At 42.3% G+C, this 19,729-nt stretch overlaps 1 protein-coding gene across 5 annotated transcripts in view; it reads left to right on the forward strand.

Annotated features, from left to right (window-relative positions):
• Positions 1–19,729, forward strand: part of AP-1gamma (adaptor protein complex 1, gamma subunit) — a 154,125-nt gene that overhangs the window by 108,738 nt on the left and 25,658 nt on the right. For all 5 annotated transcript variants that reach the window (XM_075878193.1, XM_075878195.1, XM_037428585.2 and 2 more), the window contains exons 14-18: positions 1,680–1,848; positions 10,717–10,924; positions 12,670–12,777; positions 15,597–15,757; positions 19,624–19,722. In XM_075878193.1, the coding sequence (XP_075734308.1) occupies positions 1,680–1,848; positions 10,717–10,924; positions 12,670–12,777; positions 15,597–15,757; positions 19,624–19,722 (745 nt within the window). The remainder of the gene's footprint in view (positions 1–1,679; positions 1,849–10,716; positions 10,925–12,669; positions 12,778–15,596; positions 15,758–19,623; positions 19,723–19,729) is intronic.

Genomic DNA, 19,729 nt, shown 5'->3' on the forward strand with positions numbered 1-19,729 from the left:
TATGGCATGCGTGGGCGGTGCAGGGACAGCTTGCAGAAGCTGGTGCCATTAACCACCGAAGATGAGTGAAGTGCAACAAAAAAGCTGTTTCCAAACACTGTACGTGCAAGTCAATTGCGAAAGGCTTTAGCAACCTAACTTTTTTTTTTATTACCGCATTTTCTCATCCTGAAAAAGTTTTCATAAAAACAGTTTTCATAAAATTTGCCCTGCATAACGAACGCACCCCCAGCTTTGCTTCGATTTTTTAAGAAAAAAAGCGCCTTCCTCACGCGAGTGAATACGGTAATTCAAATTTGAATCAAAGTGAATTCAAAGTGTTTGAACAATCGCACAAGCCTAGTGTTTACATGTTAGTGTGCATTACCCCACTTAGAAGACTGGTATAATTTGGGCTTTCTTCAAGCCATTAGTAATGGCAAGTTCCCAGTGAATGCCTAAATATAAGATGGAAAATTAGGCTGGCCATCCAGCAGTTTTTTTTTAGTAATTTAGTTTTAATTTCATTACACCTAGTGATGGAATAAGTGGGATACATGACTGAGGTCATCTCAATTTCAGGCAACTCATCATAAACAGCAAAGTGAATTATCCACAGTGGCACATGAGAGGACAAAAAATATGAACGTAAAGTAATCATTGAGAGGTGTAGCACACTTATCACGGTTGATTGACTCACTTTAAGATTTTGTAAATATTATTTGGAAATTTTGTTCCTTGTGGAAAAAATATGCACCGTACTCTCCTGGGGGTTTTACTGCAGAATTTCTAATTCTTTGGTGTCAGCAACCTCTTTGAGATATTGCTATACGCAAAATTGTTTATTTCTCTCGATGTTCACTGGTTTTATTTATTTACTTATATATTTTTGGCTTAACTCTAATGGGCTTTATTTGTTGTTCTTTCTTTTTTTTATCTAAAACACACTTTAGTCACTTGTTGAACAAGTGGCTGTTATTGTCAGATGCAACAACTGTTATTATTAGATGCAACAACTATTGTAATGGGCCTTATCCTCAAGATTGAGGATACCTCTCTGTACAACACCTGTACAACTGTACAACTGTGGGGCTTTCCCAAGTATCCTACAAGTTGTTTTAAAAGGAAACAAATATGGGTTGTATTTATTCATGGCGCAAGAGTAGCGTGGCATCGTTCAATTGCTGATGACATTGTCCATGCCAGCCACACTACTCACACTGAGTGACACAACTGGTAGAGGTGGATTGTCTGCCACTGCTGCTAGACAAGCTGGCCAGGCAGAGGCCCAGTTTGCAACACATTTATTTGAAGTGACTATGAGGGGAGGTATGGTTGACAAAGCGCATTTCACGTAATGTTGCTTGGTAATGCGAGAGAACGGTGCGAAGGAACTCAAAGCAACAATGAACGCAAGCACTGTGCTGTTTGTTTCTTTGAGTTAGTCTTATTTTTCGTGCTGCTTCCTTGCAGTATCATGTACCAACTGGTCCTTCAGTCTTATTTTTCGTGCTGCTTCCTTGCAGTATCATGTACCAACTGGTCCTTCTAGACACCCTTCTCCAGTTGTTTTGGTAATGTGTCAGGAGACTGCAACACTCGAGCAAGTGGCAAAAGCTGCTCATGTTGCCCTTGGGTGTTGTCCATACTGTGGGGTGTCAGCAAGCATGGCTTTTAACATAGAGGTCTTTTGCTTACAGAGGGAGCCTTCTGGAACGCATGCCTCCTATGGAGAGCAAGTCTCTCGCAAGCTCAGCTGCATTGGACAATGGTCAGGCACGCGAAGATGAGATCCTGCTTGATGACCAGGCTTCCAGGGATGCCCAAAACTCTCCATCTGCACTCACTAGTGGCCCCCCTTCTGAATCGGTCAGTGTCTATTCATTGCGAATTGGTGTACATGCACAAAACCTTTACTGAGTTGTCAAAGAAGTCAACACTGTTGAAGCAGATGACAAAGGAAGAAGGCAAAAGGAGTGCTGCACTGTATATCGGCCAGATTGAGCAATGTTTCAGTGACTGTCTGTGGGAGCATGTGGACAACATGAACAGTGAAGATTGGGAGCAACTTGGCCATTCAGTGCTCTTCTTTTCTCACCTGTGTTTCCATAGCACCGTTCTTTATGTGTATGTGCCAATGAGCTTGCCTTCAAACAAGTTACTTTGCTTGTGCTGAAACGATTTAAAGTTAATGTGAATTATTTTTAAGGTATGGGGATGACTTTGAATCACTGGTAATAAAGCACCCCAATCGGACCATAGCATGTAAATATGTATATATGCAGTGATTCCACTCCTGCGCCATTGTGATAATGTCAACGAAAATCGCACCACACTGCGGCAAAGTCTTAAGTTTGGGAGCATAAATCACAAGCAATAGCCATGTGTGTGTGTGTGTCGATCATGTGCAGCTCGTTCTTAGAGCCGCCAAAGTTGCAACCAGATATCAAGAATTATTTCGCTGAATAAACAGTGGTCGTGCGTGTGTCCCAAGTAATCCATGATACTACGCTCGGTGGTGGCGCTGTTTTTGTTGTGAAAGTCGGTGCAACGGCAAAACGCGCTCTTCACCGCCGCTAATGACGTCTAGGTCAATTGGTAGCTTGTAAGTGGGGCAGCTTCATTAGTGGATAGTGCTGCTGATAGCTCGTTTCAAAAGTGGCACTGCACAAAGATAAAGCAATTTTAACCAATAACGGCAGACAAGCCTTCAGAATGTCTCTAATGTCTATTTCTGGACATATGGGAATGAAACCTGGGAACATGATAGGAATAGGTTTGAGGAACAATATGATATTTTTTGTGCTTTGCGTGTGCTTTGCATCTATAGAAAAGCATGTGAATGGGGGGGAACGCCTTGGCACTTTTTTTCAAGTATACTTTATTCATGCATCTTCACCCAGAAGAGCTTTTTCATAACTTCTTCTTCCAGCACATCTGCGGTCTAATTGTTTTTGCGGTAAATGCCCCCAAAAGGCCTGCCCATGAGCTTGCGAGTGCAATTGTACGAATTTAAGTTTATCGCTTGCTTCTTTAAAAGATGCCATCTTATTAATGAAGGCATGCCTCCTGGTCGGAGCAGCCTCAATTATGTTTTAGTACGTGCAGTTGTCAGTAACGGGCCCATCACAAATCCCTGGTGTCATAAGGCCCACTGTGAAGCGGTTACGCCATGTTACACGTTCGCCCCTCGCTTTCTAAGGTCAATAGTTTACTTAGCATTTAGAGAACTGACCGCACGAAATCCGCTTCGGTACTTGGAGTGGCCATATTTCCTTTAACCAGTGTTCTATTGAGTGACGCAAGATCGGGTCCAAAAGAGCTGCTGGCCCTACTTTGCATAACCATACAATTTTATAGTTTTGCTTAAGCTGTTAACAATGAACGTGATACCAATAAACTGCATTGCTACACGAAGTAAGGCTTGATGTTATCCGTGAGGACTGCTATTTCTAAATAGCGGGGTCGGCATTTTGAAGGTCTGCGCACTCGCCGCACGCGCTGTGTTCACAATTTATAAGGCGACTCAGATGACTAGAGACCTCTGGAACACCTTTTGCACTCTTGATGCATGTACAGCATGAAAGGCGCGTACAAACGGACCTCCAAAATGATGTGGTGATGGTGCTGCTGCCTTGCAGATCAAGGTTCAGTGCACTTCTCTATGGGCTATAGCCGCTCTAGGGAGAGGAGTACTTTTCTCAGTCTGTTCGCGCTCTAGTGACACCCTACCCCCTGCGTTCCTTTATGGTCTTTGAAGGTTGGCGGGGTGTTCCTGTCTGCCGGGAGATGCAATTAGAAAAAAAAGTTGTGTTAATCTGTAGTCTAGGGCGATAAAATATTCATTGTATATGGCGTTTAGGCTGATTTCAAGTACAGTAGACTCGTAATAATTCAAACTCTGATAATTCATACTTTTGGTTAATTCAAACAATTTTTTTGGTTGGCCCTCTATTCCTTTAATGTATTTGAAAGCCTCTTAATTCAAACTCCATCATTCAATTAATTTATACTATTTACAGTTCCATACCAAAAAATATCTGCTGCTTTCCCACTACTGTTTAATAATTTGAGTGCTTATATAATTGTAAGTCTAAAAGTGAAAAATAAGCACCCCTTCAAGGAAAAAGGCTTTGCTAGTAGACGAATGTTTGAAACAAAGCACGCGCATGGAAAACTGTGATGCTTCTTAACTGGTATACAGAGCTTTGTGCTGAAGGCATATACCTATAGCAAAGAAGCAGTTGGTAATTCAGGACTTCTTTAAAGGGTCTGATCAGCAGTAAATGGCCAATAAACTTGTGGACCTTACACCTCTGCTTTCTCATCATTGCGTGCAGTTAGGGCTTGAAAACACTTACAAAATTTTTAAATGTGGTAAAATCAATGCTTAATCATGTGTGGTGTCACCTCACCTAGTGTCATTCGAGAACTTGTGATAATTCAAACTTGATAATTCAAACGAAATTCAGAGGTTCCTTCGAGTGAGTTAATGAGAGTTGACTATATGTAATCAGTTTTATAGTAAGTTGCACAGTTTTTGTTTTGTGCCATGACAATGTATAAAGTATGGTTCGTTTTGGACAAATATTTCATGCCACTAAACTTTGATGGTTCTGAGCCATTAGTGGCTCATATTGCTCTGCATTAACTGTAGAATGCAAATAACTATTAAGCAAGTGCGTGTAAAACATTTTAATGGACAAAAAAATTGTAATGTGAGAGTACTTAGAATGCTCAGCCCATAGCGATTGCTTACCTTAGGTTCGTAATAATTATACAGTTTTGTAACGAATCTCCATATAACGAAACCCGTGATATAAAACAGTTTTGCTATTTCCCGCCATTACTCGATAGGAGCACATGTATTTGCAACCTCTATGAAATGAAGTAACAGCAGGAGACATTCTTGATATAATGAATTTTCGCCACAGACAATCCAGGAATTTCGCCCCGGATGTCTCCGCCTTGGCACGAGCATGTATCTTCCGCAGTTGCCCTGCTGTTTTTGAAGCGTGAAGTGGCATTGGCACGTGTGCCTGAGGCAGGCAGGCTGCCGGGCCTGCGCCACTTGAGCCGGGATTGCCGTCGTTCTTGCCACTGCGGGCACATGCGCGTATGTGCCCTCCGCCTCCCTCTAAACCAAAAACAAAACAAGAAAACTACTTTTGCGTTGGCAGTGCCACGCTCTTAGCGTCACATATATGGGGCCGAATCGGGGTGTCGACGAAGCATATATAGACATCCTGGAAGAAATCTACAGCGGATCAAGTGCCACCATATTGCTCCCTAAAGGAAGTGACCGAATACCAATAAAGAAGGGTGTAAAACAAGTGGGTACGATTTTCTCAATGCCTAGAATGTGAGTTACGGATACGAGTTAACGGAGAGTACCTTAGTAACGTGCGGTTTGCCGATGACATTGTATTGCTGAGTAACTGAGGAGACTGATTGCAATTCTTGATTACTGAATTAGTCAATGAGAGCAGAAAGGTAGGTATTACAATTAATCTGCATAAAACGAGCGTAATGTACAGCAACCTTTAAAAAAAAAAATTAGTGCTTCAAGATGGGTAGCAGTGCACCTAAAGTTGTAAAAGAGTACATCTGCTTAGGGCAGGTAGTAACTGCAGTGTCGAACCACGAGATTGAAGTAACTAGAAAAATAAGAATGGAGGAAAGCACGATTGGCAAGCATTCGCAAATCATGAATGTTAGATTACCACTATCGCTCAAGAGGAAGGTATATAACAGCTGCATCTTACTGGTACTTATCTAGGGAGCAGAAACGTGGAGGATTACAAGCAGGTTTCAACGGAAGTTGAGGACGGCGCAATGAGCAATGGAAAGGAAATTGATAGGTGTAACCCTAAGGGACAAGAATAGAGCAGAGTTTTTGAGGGGAAAATTGGATGTTGAGAATATCATACTCGAAATCAAGAAGAAATGGTCTTGGGCAGGGCACGTAGCATGAAGGTAAGATAACAATTACAGACTGGATTTCAAGAGAAGGCAAGCGGGTGAAAGGGAGACAGTAAGTTAGGTGGGCAGATGAGATTAGGAAGTTTGCGGGTATAAAGCAGCAGAAAAAGCACAGGACCGAGTTGACTGGCGAACATGGGAGAGACCTTTGTCCTACAGTGGGCATAGTCAGGCTGATAATGATGATTATGATGTGGGGCCACGCTGCATATGGTGGGTGCTTTGTGAAGTAGTTTTCTGCGATGTTCGTGTCGTTTGTTCTTTGTTTTGGATGGCATGTGCACGTGATAGTGTAGCTCCTGACGACGTTCAGCCGTGCTTTTTTTTTTAATGTAAAGAACACTATCGTCACTACCATGGGGATGTCTGATTAAGCGCTGATGAAAAGTCTCCGAGACCACAGTGACAACGATGGATCTTTGGAGGTAGACTTGTCACGCGCTCCGTTTTGCACCGCGCCGCGAGTTTGTGGGGCCGTAACCTTGTCGATTAGCCAATTAGCTCTGGCAACAACATGACAGCATGTTGAATGCAATGCAATCAATGTGATAGCAACAAATTGTAATGTTATATGAAGTAAGGCTGGCAGCCAACTCTTTTGGATACAATATCGCAGAACTCCTATAAAACGCCAAATACGGCCACTCCAAGAAGTGCTCTTTTCACACAGTCTCTCTCTTTGCGTTGCAAGCCCTCTGATGCTTGCGAGATAACAGGCGCGCCAGCGTTCGCGACCGCACCCTTAAAATAAAAGTTCTCTGTTGCTACTCGAGCTACCCCCTGTGTTTTTTTATGCTTGTTCAAGAGGGGTGGTTTTGTTTCTGTTTGGGCGTTTGACGACAATTCTAACACGTGGAGGGATCTTATAGCATGCGCTCTCCATTAGATAAAGATGGGCCGACTTATTTGATGTCTGCTTCAACAGCACTCACGCACTTTTACCCACTCATAAAAGTTACGATGCGCGGAGGCATATTATCAATTTGGACTTGTTACGGAACATGGCAGCTACAACGAAAACCTGCCAAGAGTGTTCATACAATTGCTATTGCAATAATAACGCAGCTTTTTACCACCAAGTAAGTGTTTTTGGTTAGCTCTGCATTTAGTTCTCCTTTTGTTTAATTTGTGCATTTATTTTTCAAATTTTCGCACCAAACCTGCATATAAAAAAATGTTTATTATAATGAATTTTTCCGGGAATTTGTCAATTTTGTTATATCCAGGTTTAACTGTGCAGGCGATATCACATTTTCAAGAATACACTTGCAGTCTATGCATGTTAAGGAATATGTGGGCAAAATTTAATCCTGATCGAGCTATCAAAACTACTAAAAACGTGAAGTACAAACTCAAGAAGTCGCCCAAAAATAAACCTTGAGAAAAACGCATTTTAATATTGTAAGCGATAGCTCAACTACGTGGAAAAGATACGTTTTTTAAGATGATTTATTGTATCATGAGAGCTTGCCAATCATGATTATTTTGAGCTGTCGCTTTAGTGAACTCCTCATGTGAAATGCAATGGCAAGCAGCCAGAGACAATTTTCAGGGGACTCTAGACAATCAACTTTTTAGTTTTTAGTAGCCATCTTGTGCTCTTTAAAAGCGATTTTAACCTACTTTGAGTTCAATTACAATGTTAAAATTTTTTTTTGTCGTGAAAGTAGAGAAACTAAACAGTGGCAAAGCGATGGTCATTTTCAGAGTTTGAAACGTGATCACATAGTGCCTGATGGAAAGCCAAGCGCAAGCTCTAAGTGATTATGGTGTTGACAGAAAAGAAGCATGGATCGTGACTCATAAGATCAACGAGCTGAAATTTGCTTCCTTAGGTAACAGCACAGTAGTATTTCTGCACATCTGTCATGGAGATTTTTTTTAGCAAGTGTTGGGTGTGGTAATCATTTCCGGCGGCGGTGGCAGCTCTCCTTTGTCATCTGTGTCACGAGATACCACTAAATCACCAGCAGTTTCCACAACCATTGGGCTTGCCGTAATCCAGCACAACAAAATCATCAAAGTTGACTTCTTGGTGCACAGCATTGGGAATACTGGCCAGTTCCTCCAAAGAAAAGAAAACAACTCACCATCACCCTCAGCTGCACTTGTGGCTTTGGCACCCACCTGACACACTGCCGCTCATGTAAATTTCGCTTCGTAAATTTATCTTCAATTCTTCGTTTATATACAATATCACAAATACCACAGTGTCTATGAACCATTTGTACAGGAATTTTCTCCAGTTCATTATAGACCGACTTTAGTTGCAATTGCCATAAATATGTATTATTCTCATGCAACAGTCTGAATGGCTGCCTTGTTTTTAAGGATCATACACGGCATGTTTTTTGCAATCCTAAAGTTTGCTGTGGCCTTAGATTTGTCTTTTTCTCCACGTCCGACATGGGGAATGATTTTCACATTGTCGCAGAGCTTGCTGCATTGTTGCAAAGCAGCAGAGCTTGCGGCTGCTGCTTTGCCATCATCTTTGGTGGGGTACACCAAACACTGCAGGTATGGCGATGCAGTATTGACCTACAATGCACAAGCACTGTACCAGACACCCTATAAACAAAGAAAGTATGGAAAGTAAAAAAAAAGTGCTGTTGTCATGGTAGGTAACCGCATAGCTTGTATCACCTCTCTCCTCTACCCTCTTGATGCCTCCTCTACCGTCTTGATGCCTCCTCTACCCTCTTGATGCCTCCTCTACTCTCTAGCAAAGGCTTAGGCGAAGTTGGCCGGTTGGCGCACGCTTTCGTTCTCGCCGTTGTCTTCCGATGCCTCGTTCCCCAGCTCCTTCGCTGTGTCGTCCCACACCACATCTGCCACAATTTCGGCAACACTTTGCAGCTCGCAAGTCGGGATTTTGTCGTCTATCGAGACGAACTCGGCGAAGGGTGCTTCGACGCCGGTAGAAAGGACCTCCTCATTGATGTCATCACCGATGTCGGACGTGCACACCACATGGTCATCTTCTCTGTGCTCTGTATCCTCTGACGCAAGCTGCCGTTGAAGGATATTCAGCTTATCCTTAATTGACAAGGGCTTGTGCTTCCCCGACATCATGCTTGTTGCAACTGCCTCGAAACATGTACTACTGAGCAACGTGCAGCCTCACACAGGGCCTGACTTGCATATCCCTAAATTTTGTTTTTCTCCTCGAAGTAGTGACAACCCCGTCGACGACTTACATTGGGCGGCGTTGGGGGCCATAACCTCCCTTGGGGGTAACCTCCACCATTCCGGCGGAGGTTACCATGAGAGTAGCAGACACCCTGATAACACAGCGGGGCATGCATCCCGTGCGAATGACATGGGGATTTGCGGGGAGAGACAGGAACGTTGTGTTAGGTGCGTGGCTAACATTCAATGCGCATGGCCTTGTAAATCTGCTAAAGAAAAAAACATGTTGGCAGATGCCAGCTGCACGCGAAACAGGTCGGGAGAGGAGGCAGATGTAGCGGTGTGTTGTGTAGCGGAGGCAGCACATGTGTCCTGTGCCAAAGCATAGTGAACTGGAGATGAACAAGAGTGCATCTATTCTTTGTGTCACATGGTTAGCTCCGTAGTGTGCTGTCGGCTGTTGTAGTGCAAAATGATAGCATTTTCACGTACCGTGCTATGGATGAAGGCTTTGCAGTGCTCAGCCAAATCGTGCCAAGGTGCCTGCTGAGAAAAAAAATCCCTGTGCTACAAAAAATCGAAGACTTTGACGGCTCAGGCGGGTCTGTGTGTGGTTCACAGACAGCTGCAGGAGTGATAGAGAGGGCGACCGGGCATTCAAAGAAAGCACGGAAGGGATGATTGAGCATAATTCGGAGAAGCGGGGGATGAAGGGATCACAATTGAGCGCAGCAAAGAAACCGCCATCGCTGCACGGCGGCAGTCTGCTACCTGGCGCTTCACAAGCCTGCAAGAGCAGTTTTTTTCCACACCTGAATGAGAATTTTCGCCCGCAGAATGTATCATACGACCGCAGTTTGCCGCAATGCCGAATGTTGCTGCCGAATAATTGTATTTTCCGGAAACGTGTTAACACATAGCTCTATGGGAACATTTCTAGTTTTGACGACTTTGAGCGTAAAAGCCGGGAAATTGCATTAGGCGGGAACATATCAACGAGGTTCTATTGTATTTTATTGTTGGTGCAGAGAAAGTGACTAATGCTTCTTTTTTCATTTTAGTTCTAAATTGCTGTCGTAGAGATGTGGCTACTGTGGCCTGGTGTGTCAGTGCATGTGGGTGCACATTGAACACAAGGACATGGTCATTAGAAAAGTGTATTTCACATGAATACTGCTGAGACAGGTTTGAGTGTTCAATATAATGCCAAATTGACTATTGAGTGTTCAATATAATGCCAAGTGGACAGGTTTGATTGTAGCACTGCTCGCGATTGTAACACCGTTGTGCTGCTACTCCACCGCCTTTTATTTTTTGTTCTGCTTAGTTATAACAATGGGATTTCCGTAGCATTTGAACCTTGGGGCTGTTGCTCACATTGCTTTTACGTTTAGTTGCTTTGTTAATGCCTGAACACGTTAAAGAACCCCAGGTGGTCAAAATTTCCGGAGCTCTCCACTACGACGTCTCTCATATTCGTATGGTGGTTTTGGGAACTCCACAAATCAATCAATTAATGCCTGAATACATGTTGTTGCATCTGATGTTGACTAGCTGTGAGCTGTTGTAATAATGTCTCATAATTACTAAAAAGTAATGGTGCCTGGTATGACATCTATGTTTCAGAGTGCATTGCTGGATCTCCTGGGAGGTGTGGGATCACCTGTGGAATCTTCAAGTCTACCTTCAACAACATCTAGGAGTGAAGGTGATGTACTTGATATAGGGTCAACATCCTTTGAGGCTGGCAATGCTCCACCTATTGGAAGCAGTGGTAGCAGTGACCTGCTTGATCTTCTGGGCGAGCTTGAACTTTCAGCTCCGACGCCTGCAGGTGAGTTCAATCAATATACATAGAAGGCATTGTTATGGGAAGCATGTTTCAATAGAATTTCCTTGTTATAAAATTGGATGAACAAGAAATTGATAGAAGAAACTTAAGCAATGTTATTGACTTTGTGTAGCCTGTAGTGTTTTCTTCATTGCTAAAATGCCCAGTGAATACTGTAGTAACCACAACTACAACACAATATTTTAGCATTTCTTGTAATGCACTTAAGGCCTTCCCATTGTTTTCTCAAAGTATTGTGAAGGTTGCCTAAATATTCTCCAGCCCCGCCACGGTGGTCTCGTGGCTAAGGTATTCGGCTGCTGACCCGCAGGTCGCGGGATCAAATCCCGGCTGTGGCGGCTGCATTTCCGATGGAGGCGGAAATGTTGTAGGTCTGTGTGCTGAGATCTGGGTGCACGTTAAAAAACCCCAGGTGGTTGAAATTTCCAGAACCCTCCACTACGGCGTCTCTCATAATCATATGGTGGTTTTTTGGGACATTAAACCCCACAAATCATTAAATATTCTCCATACTTAGGTTGCATAAATATGGTCCAGTTGTAAAACAAGTCAGTGTAAGTGTTACAGTTTGTAGTAAGCATGAATTTAAGATATCAGCAGGATATTACATGATTAAGTGTTAAATATGACCAAATGAGGAGATTGCTACTTTTGCTATGGAGCAGGGCTGGGCAGTATCGCAGTAGTATTTTATAGATACTCTTGAGTATCTGTACTTCTGTAATGAGATACATTTGTAAAAAGTCGTTGCTCTTTTTTTTTTTAAAGACTATAGTCTTTCTTGGGGACCTTCGCAAAAATTTTGGTCTGTCTGCCTGTACGTTTGTCTGTTTGTCCTCCGTAATGATACCTCAAATGGCTCCAAGCGATACCCCAAATGGCCAACCCCATTCGCAGGGCCGCCAATATTGCTCAAGTTTGAGCATTCGTACTTGTGTGATTGTCAATTAAAAAGCAGTTATTCCGCATATCTGAGGCACCATAACAACACGTCAATATTTTGTGTGTGTGTGTCTCTGTACTAGAGAAGGCATACATAAGTAATTCTAAGTCACAAAAATTGATTTGAAGTTAGATAAAAGATAACTTGGTTTTTCTGAAGGGCAGATAGCCAGAAAGTTTCTTTGCGTGCTGTGGCTTACATAACACAGTGATAATGCTGTTGATGTGTGTGCCAGATTTTCTAACTCGAGTGAGTCAGGTGGCAATTCCTTCGATCCTGACCATTGCCTTATCTCATTTAGATTCATTGTATGTTTGTTGATGAGATCTGGAATGGCTAATTATTTTATACTAAAATACGTTTAAGGGGCATTTTTTCACAGTAGTAGCATACATAGTACAATTTTGGCTGGCACAAAGGTGACAGTAATCTGGTATGCACATCTTTCTAAGCCTGTGAATCATATTTATTCCAATGACCATAGCTTTTTGTAATTTATATCAGCTTTTTTCTCGTTTCTGTTTTTGTTATGCAGAGATAAGCAATTCACCTAGGCCTTTGAAAAATATTTTTTTTTCTCAGTTTATGATATCTCAAAAAAGTAGCTTTGTTTTGTTATAAGTCTTTTTGAAGATTTCATTGGAATATGCAGGAAAAAGAATTGTCCCTGGAGGGTTACATTTGGTGAAAAAAATGGAACTGTTTATGCTTATTGCAGCATGTTGCTATTTTGCACTGACTTTTTGCAAGAGGTCGCTGACAAAATTCTACTTTAATCTTGCAGCCCAAACAGTACCGTCAGCAACATTAATTTCATCCCTAAGCAGTCTAGGCACACCTGTTGTTCCTGATGGCATTGTCAGCAGGTCACCTGTGCTACCTACCACAAATGGTAAGTTAAGCTAATGAGTTACTTGTAGTCGTCCTCTGTAACCTGAAAGAGTCCTTCAAGGCACTTACTGTGCAAAAGCTTGAAAGGAGGCTCCAACTATCAGTGAAGGTTGTTATGAAAAGACTGCATTTTCGTACTTTGGGTTCCAACACAAGAATTTTCAGTTGCTGTCTTTTTGCATCAAATGAAAGGCTAGCCCTCAAAACCCTATAAAACGTATTGATAAGCATGAGTGCACCCGCACAAAGTAATTAGTGTGTGTTTGAAACCTAATTTCGGTTTCTACTGTACTTTTGACGTACTGCACTCTCCATGAACTAGTTGTCATGGACTTGTGCAAGATCTGATGTTTCCATGGCCGCTCAACACAATGGCTCTCTGTGGCGCTCAACACCTAGGCTCTCTTTTTGAAATTTCAAGAATGGCAAGTGGTCATTTTTGAAGTTTCAGTGCCTGACGTCAGGCTAGTGTCAATGTCAGTAGATTCATTACGGGAAAATTGAATTTAATATCAAAAGACGTAACGGTTTTGCCGCAAGAGTGACGCAATTAATGAGATAGCGATAAATTGGAATGTCACGCAAAGAACTGCAACCAGATCAGAAGGCGCAGCACGCTACTAAAAACAAAAGAATGCAGAAAAAAAACACACACGAGAAGAGCGCGAACTATCAACGTTCACAGCTCAACACTCAAAGTGCTGCTCAAACTTGGATGCATGAGACATATATGCACAGGTACACACAGGATGAGCGTGAACTAACTAGTCTCACAGTTGTTACATTGCTGTGTTTAAAGAACGTGCTCTTTTCGTAAACAGAGAGACTGCAGCAAGCGAAGCGACCATCATGTGCTCTGTAATTACAACGCAATCATTCCAGTGAAAGCTAAAGACGTGCAACTCTGCGCCGCCGAACGTGCACTCTAGGACAAAGTACACGAGTTGGCCACCGAGCGCACCCTTCGCACCATCTTGCTGAAAAAGCTGAGAACACCCCTGAGATATGCATACCGCCAGCGGCTGCGCGCTGTTAAGTGAGAGGTCGCCTGTTCGATACCGTGCATCGCAAAATGTTTTTTCTTAATTATTTTTTACGTTGTTTCCTGCAGTGTGTTGCTGGGGGCCTGTTAGTTGTAATATGGCACATTGCATGCTGCAGCACGTGACAGATAATTACAGGCTCCTCATTACCGACCAGCTGCCAGGTGCAACTATCGCCACCTAGGGGGTGCAACACTTGATCACGTCAGCACACAGAACTGTGACGCTCTTCCATACGGCCTGCATCAAGAAGTCTTTTCGAACAAGAAAAGGGACAGCAGTGTCACCAAACAAACAAAAAACTTTCAGCGCGTTCGGCGCGGCCATGAACTCTCGAGCAGGTACAGAGAAGTATAGACTGCTGGAACGAATGTGGCAAGAGAAAAATGGCGGTGATGACGTCATCATAGCTTGTTGTAATGACCTTAGCGTGGTGGCGTGAGAGAAGGGGTCACCATGGGGTCACTTTTGGTGGTGCCAATACCTTCAAAATTAAAAAATTCTTGTGAAATGCCTTGCAAAAACTATATTCGCTGTTAATATTTTCGCAGATATATGCATATTATTTCGAATAGATCTCACAGGCTATCTCAATCGCGAAATTTTATGTCAATACCTTTTTGATATCGTAACAAACAACCCAGCCAATCCCAGTGCTGAAGCAGAACTCATCCTGAACTTCTCATCCCCATTTTGCTCTAGACTGAGCAAAGATCAGAGCAACCTTAAGAGACAAGAAGAGAGCAGAGTGGATTAGGGAACAAACGGGGGTTAAGGGATATCATAGTTGAAATCAAGAAGAGAAAATGGACATAGGCCGTGCAGGATAAGCCGTACAGGATAACAGCTGGTCATTAAGGGTAACTAACTGGATTCCCAGAGAAGGCTAGCGAGTTAGGGGGAGACAGAAGGTTAGGTGGGCAGATGAGATCAAGAAGTTTGCGGGTATAAATTGACAGCAGCAAGCACAGGACCGGGTTAACTGGTGGAACTTGGGAGAGGCCTTTGTCCTGCAGTGGACTTAGGCTGATGATGATGAGCACAGATGAGCAAAGTATTGTTTAATTAGTGCCAGGATAACAATTTACACTAAGTGAAGTGCATTGCGATTATCTATACTACCGTTTCATACATCAGGTGCAACGCTGTGGTGGCTAGTGAAAGTCTATGTAGACATGTTCGCACAAAGAAATAGTTCCATGCTTTTAACACCCAGAATATAGTTTTCTTTTTGTTTCAGGCTCAGTATAAAATGGGCATGTTTTGTAACACATACACATGTGCGTGCGCACACACACACGCATATACACACACACGTGCAAGCAGGTGGTAAGCCTAGTAAACTCATTGGTGCTGAATGTTTAGTGAAAACCATTGGAATTTCCTTTACAAGAAAAAATTTTGATTGATGATGAAGATGTTTGGCCCTATATAGACAGTTGTTCCAAAACTAACTCTCGTTGCTCCAAGGCGCACTTTTTAGTGCTCCGAACCTGCTCCAAAACTTCTTTTTTACTCCGCCAAAGCTGCTCCAAAACAGCAATATTCCTGCTCCTGGAGCTGCTCCAAAACACTGAAGTCCACTACTAACTCTGTGTGTTGAAGTGTGGGAGAGGGGAGATGGTGGTAGCATTATGGACTCGTGCTCTTTTCTGAGGCTAACTTTTCCAAACTATCAAAGATTTCGGTCACAAAAACTGTGTCAATGTATTGTCAATCCTGCAGTGATTCTTCTAACGAATATATACCGACTGTATATTCTTTCGTCATCATGCAGGCATTCCCCCAATGACGATTTTTGAGAAAGACGGCTTAAAGTTAGACTTTGCTTTTGAGAAGGAACCATCGAGCCCACAGACAGCAGTGATTAATTTGACAGCCATCAATCTGTCATCCTGTCCAATGACAGATTTCCTGTTTCAGGCAGCCGTCCCAAAGGTGAGTGGGGAGCATATAACTTTGTTAAGCTTTCTTACTCATTCAGCTATGCACTAAGATTGATAGATTATCGCTCTCAAAATATGTCATGTGTAAGCACTCACGAAAAGTTTCAGAGTTCATATTTTCTCTAAGCTAAACTTTTGTGAGCACATATGTCTTTGTATTGTATTGCAGATAAACTTTAATATAATGAAGTATATATGATGATAGATGATGTAATAAAGCATTTATGGCTTGATAAAACACCAGGAATTTTTTTACCTGAACATGACAGCATGTGTTTGTACATGCCATCATAAAGTTTCACTTTTGCTTCAAAGGAATACAGAAGCAATATAGTGAACTCCTGTTAAGACGAATTCTCGCCTAAGACGAACAACTCGGGATTGTTTGTTTGGTTTCTTGTACACTCAATGTAAAAAAATCTGCTTAAGACGAACTGCATAACAGGCCTCTTCTGTTAAGATGAACTCTCGCAGTGACCGACAACGATAGGGACTCTGCGCAATGAACGTTATAGTCTTGATGGAGGCTTTCAAGCAAACAAGAGAAAAAAGAAGCCCTCCTGGAACAAAGGCTCAAAGCAAATCGAAAGCGAGATAAGTGGAGAAGAAAAGTCATGGCATAAAACTGTATCTCCCTCACCCCTTAGCCTGTAGGTGGAGAAAGAGCCGGCTTTATCAGCAAAGAAAGCAACAAAAAGTGTTTGTCCTTTCGTATTTTCCTCACATTCTCCAGTTCCCCCAACAGAAGTGCGGTGGAAAGCCGAACAACACAAGAGCTTGGTTAGAGGGCAAAATGTAAGGGAAAGAGGGCAAAAAAAAAAGACAAATGAAAGTGAAAACGGGAACAAAGATTGTCTGTGCATTATAATCACATGAAACCAAAGCCACACATGCAACACAAGCACTCCTATCAGAGGAGTCAGATGCATTGTCATCGCCATCACACAATAGCTTCTGAGGCCATGTTGTGGTCAGTTTGCATTGCTTTGCATAGGGCCTGTGCACATCATATCTGTTCCCTGCGAAATGCAGCAAATTGTGAAGCACTACTTTCACTTTGAATATGCTTGACAAAGGAAGGTCATTTAGCTCACTAAATATACCTGCGTTGTGTCTTTTCTATGTGCCCGAGGCTTGATATCGTGAGTAGCATAAACAGAGATCTTCAGCTGCACGTCATTCAGGAAAAGTTACTATGAGATCAAAATAAGAAAATATCCGAACTTCAAAAAAAAAAAAAAAAAAGCTTGCAGACTTGCATAAGCAACATGGGGTATATTGGCTTTGTCAAGGTAGCGGTATGCAATGGAGGCATATCCAAAAGGGATAGCAAAGCCAGAAAACGGCCTCTCAGAATGTGAACAGCCAGAAGAATAAATTTTCTTTTTTTAAAGGAAATTGTGTATGAATTGTGCAGCAATTCATACATGAGCATATTTATTATAAACTCAGGCAATCAAGTAATGTTTAGATAAGTGTAAGTACTGTACTTGAAAACATGGTTTTTATCAAGCTGAGCCAAATAAATGTTTTTTTTTTGTTCCTTTTCTCCCCATTGTAAGTATACCCCATTCGGTGTTTTCAAGCTACACATAGTTGAACCCTTTTATAAAAGGTATGCTCCGGGCAGCACTTCTTGTCTTTTATATGAGATGTCTCTTATAAGTAGCGTACTCTTTTGCATTTTCTTATGAATTCGTATTTTGCTGTAGGCACACTGGTGTTTCTTATACCCATTTGTCTCTTATATCAGTGTCTCTTATAAATGGGTTCAATTGTATTTGGGCACACTTTTGGGGCACTTCTGATGAGACGAACTCCTGATTAGACGAACAAATGATAGTGGTCCCTTCGAGTTCATCTTTAAGAGTCAACTGTAATTTGAAACTCCGAAACTCCAGCAGATGCTAGTGTTTTAAGAACGTGTGCTGGCTTAGTTGGTTAAACTATGCGGTTTAGTTATATCCCTTAATGAAAGCCACTGATGTCACAGACAGTTGGATATAACAGACACCAGTGTGCTTTCATCGTAATAGGTGTTGATCAGAAAATTGGAACATCGCTCAATGGTTATAAGATACTCTATAATCACATAAGAGACTAAAACTGCTCTCTGATGCATGTCTGTGATAAAGGGGTTCAACTCTATTAGCTTGGTGTCAGCAGTCATGTGGTTGAGTTACACGTTCTTGCACATGCATTTTTGAAATCTAGAGAACAGCATTGAGGTGAACTAGCTTCTTTTCAGGCAGCTGTGGAGGGGGGGGGGGGGGGGGGCAAGGAAAGAGCTTCATGCCCTTTCTCATTTCCAGAATGGGGAGAAGAACATGCTAGCAGGCACCCTGGCATAAGGGAGCACATTATGTGTTTTATGGACTTTGTGGCTAGTGCAGCTATGTGTTCTGTGCTACCCATGCCTTAAACAGCACCTGATATGGTGTTCTTGCTGTCTCTCTGCCTCAAGTGACAGGCATGAGTTGCTGTGGAGGTGGTAGTACTAAAAAAAAAAAACGAAAAAAGTATTGATTTATTTTGCAAGCGGTCTCTGTCATTCGGGATATGAGTCTTGCTAACTAGGCTAGTTTAATCAGTGAGCGAAAGGACGTCACTGCATGTTTCAGTACATTGCTCACTCTGCATGATTCTGAAGTTAAAGGTAGCTCTACTAGACTCTGAAATAAAATAACTTCTCAGTAAAGCAGTCAAAACTAACAAATACTACTTGCAATGACCCACTGCACCTCTACCAACTCTATAAATATGTTCCATAAAATTGAGCCAGGGCCCCTGGTAGCATGTGTACTGTATTTAATAATGTGTGATCTGCCCCGGCATATAATACACACCCATCTACAACCCACACAATAACTTCAAAAAGGTCCCCATATATTGCCCGCATATATCATCCGTACAAATTAATTTTGTATTTTGATAGAAATGAACTCACTAGTGTCACTCACCCGTCTTCACCTATGAACTGTTTTAGCCATTGCTTCACTGCCACCTTACTCACCGAAGTTCGCGTATAAGTAGCACTCTGACGTTAATTCCAAATTTTCACTATTAAATGCGAAGCATTTCAGCGAACTTCGGTGACTTTGAGCGTATCTACCTATCTACCTACCTACCGACTGACGAACCGACCAACCGACCGAATTTTGTATTTTGATAGAAATGAACTCACTAGTGTCACTCACCCGTCTTCACCTATGAACTGTTTTAGCCATTGCTTCACTGCCACCTTACTCACCGAAGTTCGCGTATAAGTAGCACTCTGACGTTAATTCCAGTCAAGCATTCTACCACAGAGCTACGCCAGGTCTCGGAACTACTATTTCAAATAGATGCTAATCCTCGTGAAACGTCAATAGTGGTTGCTGTGCTGCATATTGAATTTTATAAACATTACATATGGACTCCTTTGATACAGCCATCACGTCGGGTTAACGTCAATTGTGGTTAGTTGCCATGTGCTGAAGTTGATTTATGTAGCGGTGTCTAGGGCCAGCATCTTTGCAAGCATCCGCATTTCATATCAGCTTCTGGTGTTGCTAATACGCATATTCCAGTTCGCATCATTGCACAAGTGCAAATAACTGGTTATATAAACATCTGCAACTCTTCCATGTATGTCACTGCGTGCTGCATTTGTACATATATTTAGCGTCATTTCATGACATGTCGCTCAATAAAAAAATGGCAACACGGTCACCTTCTTTCCGCATGCTTCGCATAACGTCGATTTCCAGCTACGTGGGAGCTGCCAAATTTTTTCTTGTCTGGGTTATACGCAACAAAAGGTGATACTTTGTGTAGCATCTCTGATGGCAAATATTAAGGATCGCCTTATTTTTGCAGACATTCCAGCTGCAGATGCTACCACCAGATGGCTCTGTAGTACAACCAAACAGTTCAGGATGCGTCAGACAAACCATCAAGGTGACTAGTCCTCAAAAGGTAATCA

The sequence above is a fragment of the Rhipicephalus microplus genome, chromosome X, assembly GCF_043290135.1.
Source record: "Rhipicephalus microplus isolate Deutch F79 chromosome X, USDA_Rmic, whole genome shotgun sequence".
Lineage (NCBI taxonomy): Eukaryota > Metazoa > Arthropoda > Arachnida > Ixodida > Ixodidae > Rhipicephalus > Rhipicephalus microplus.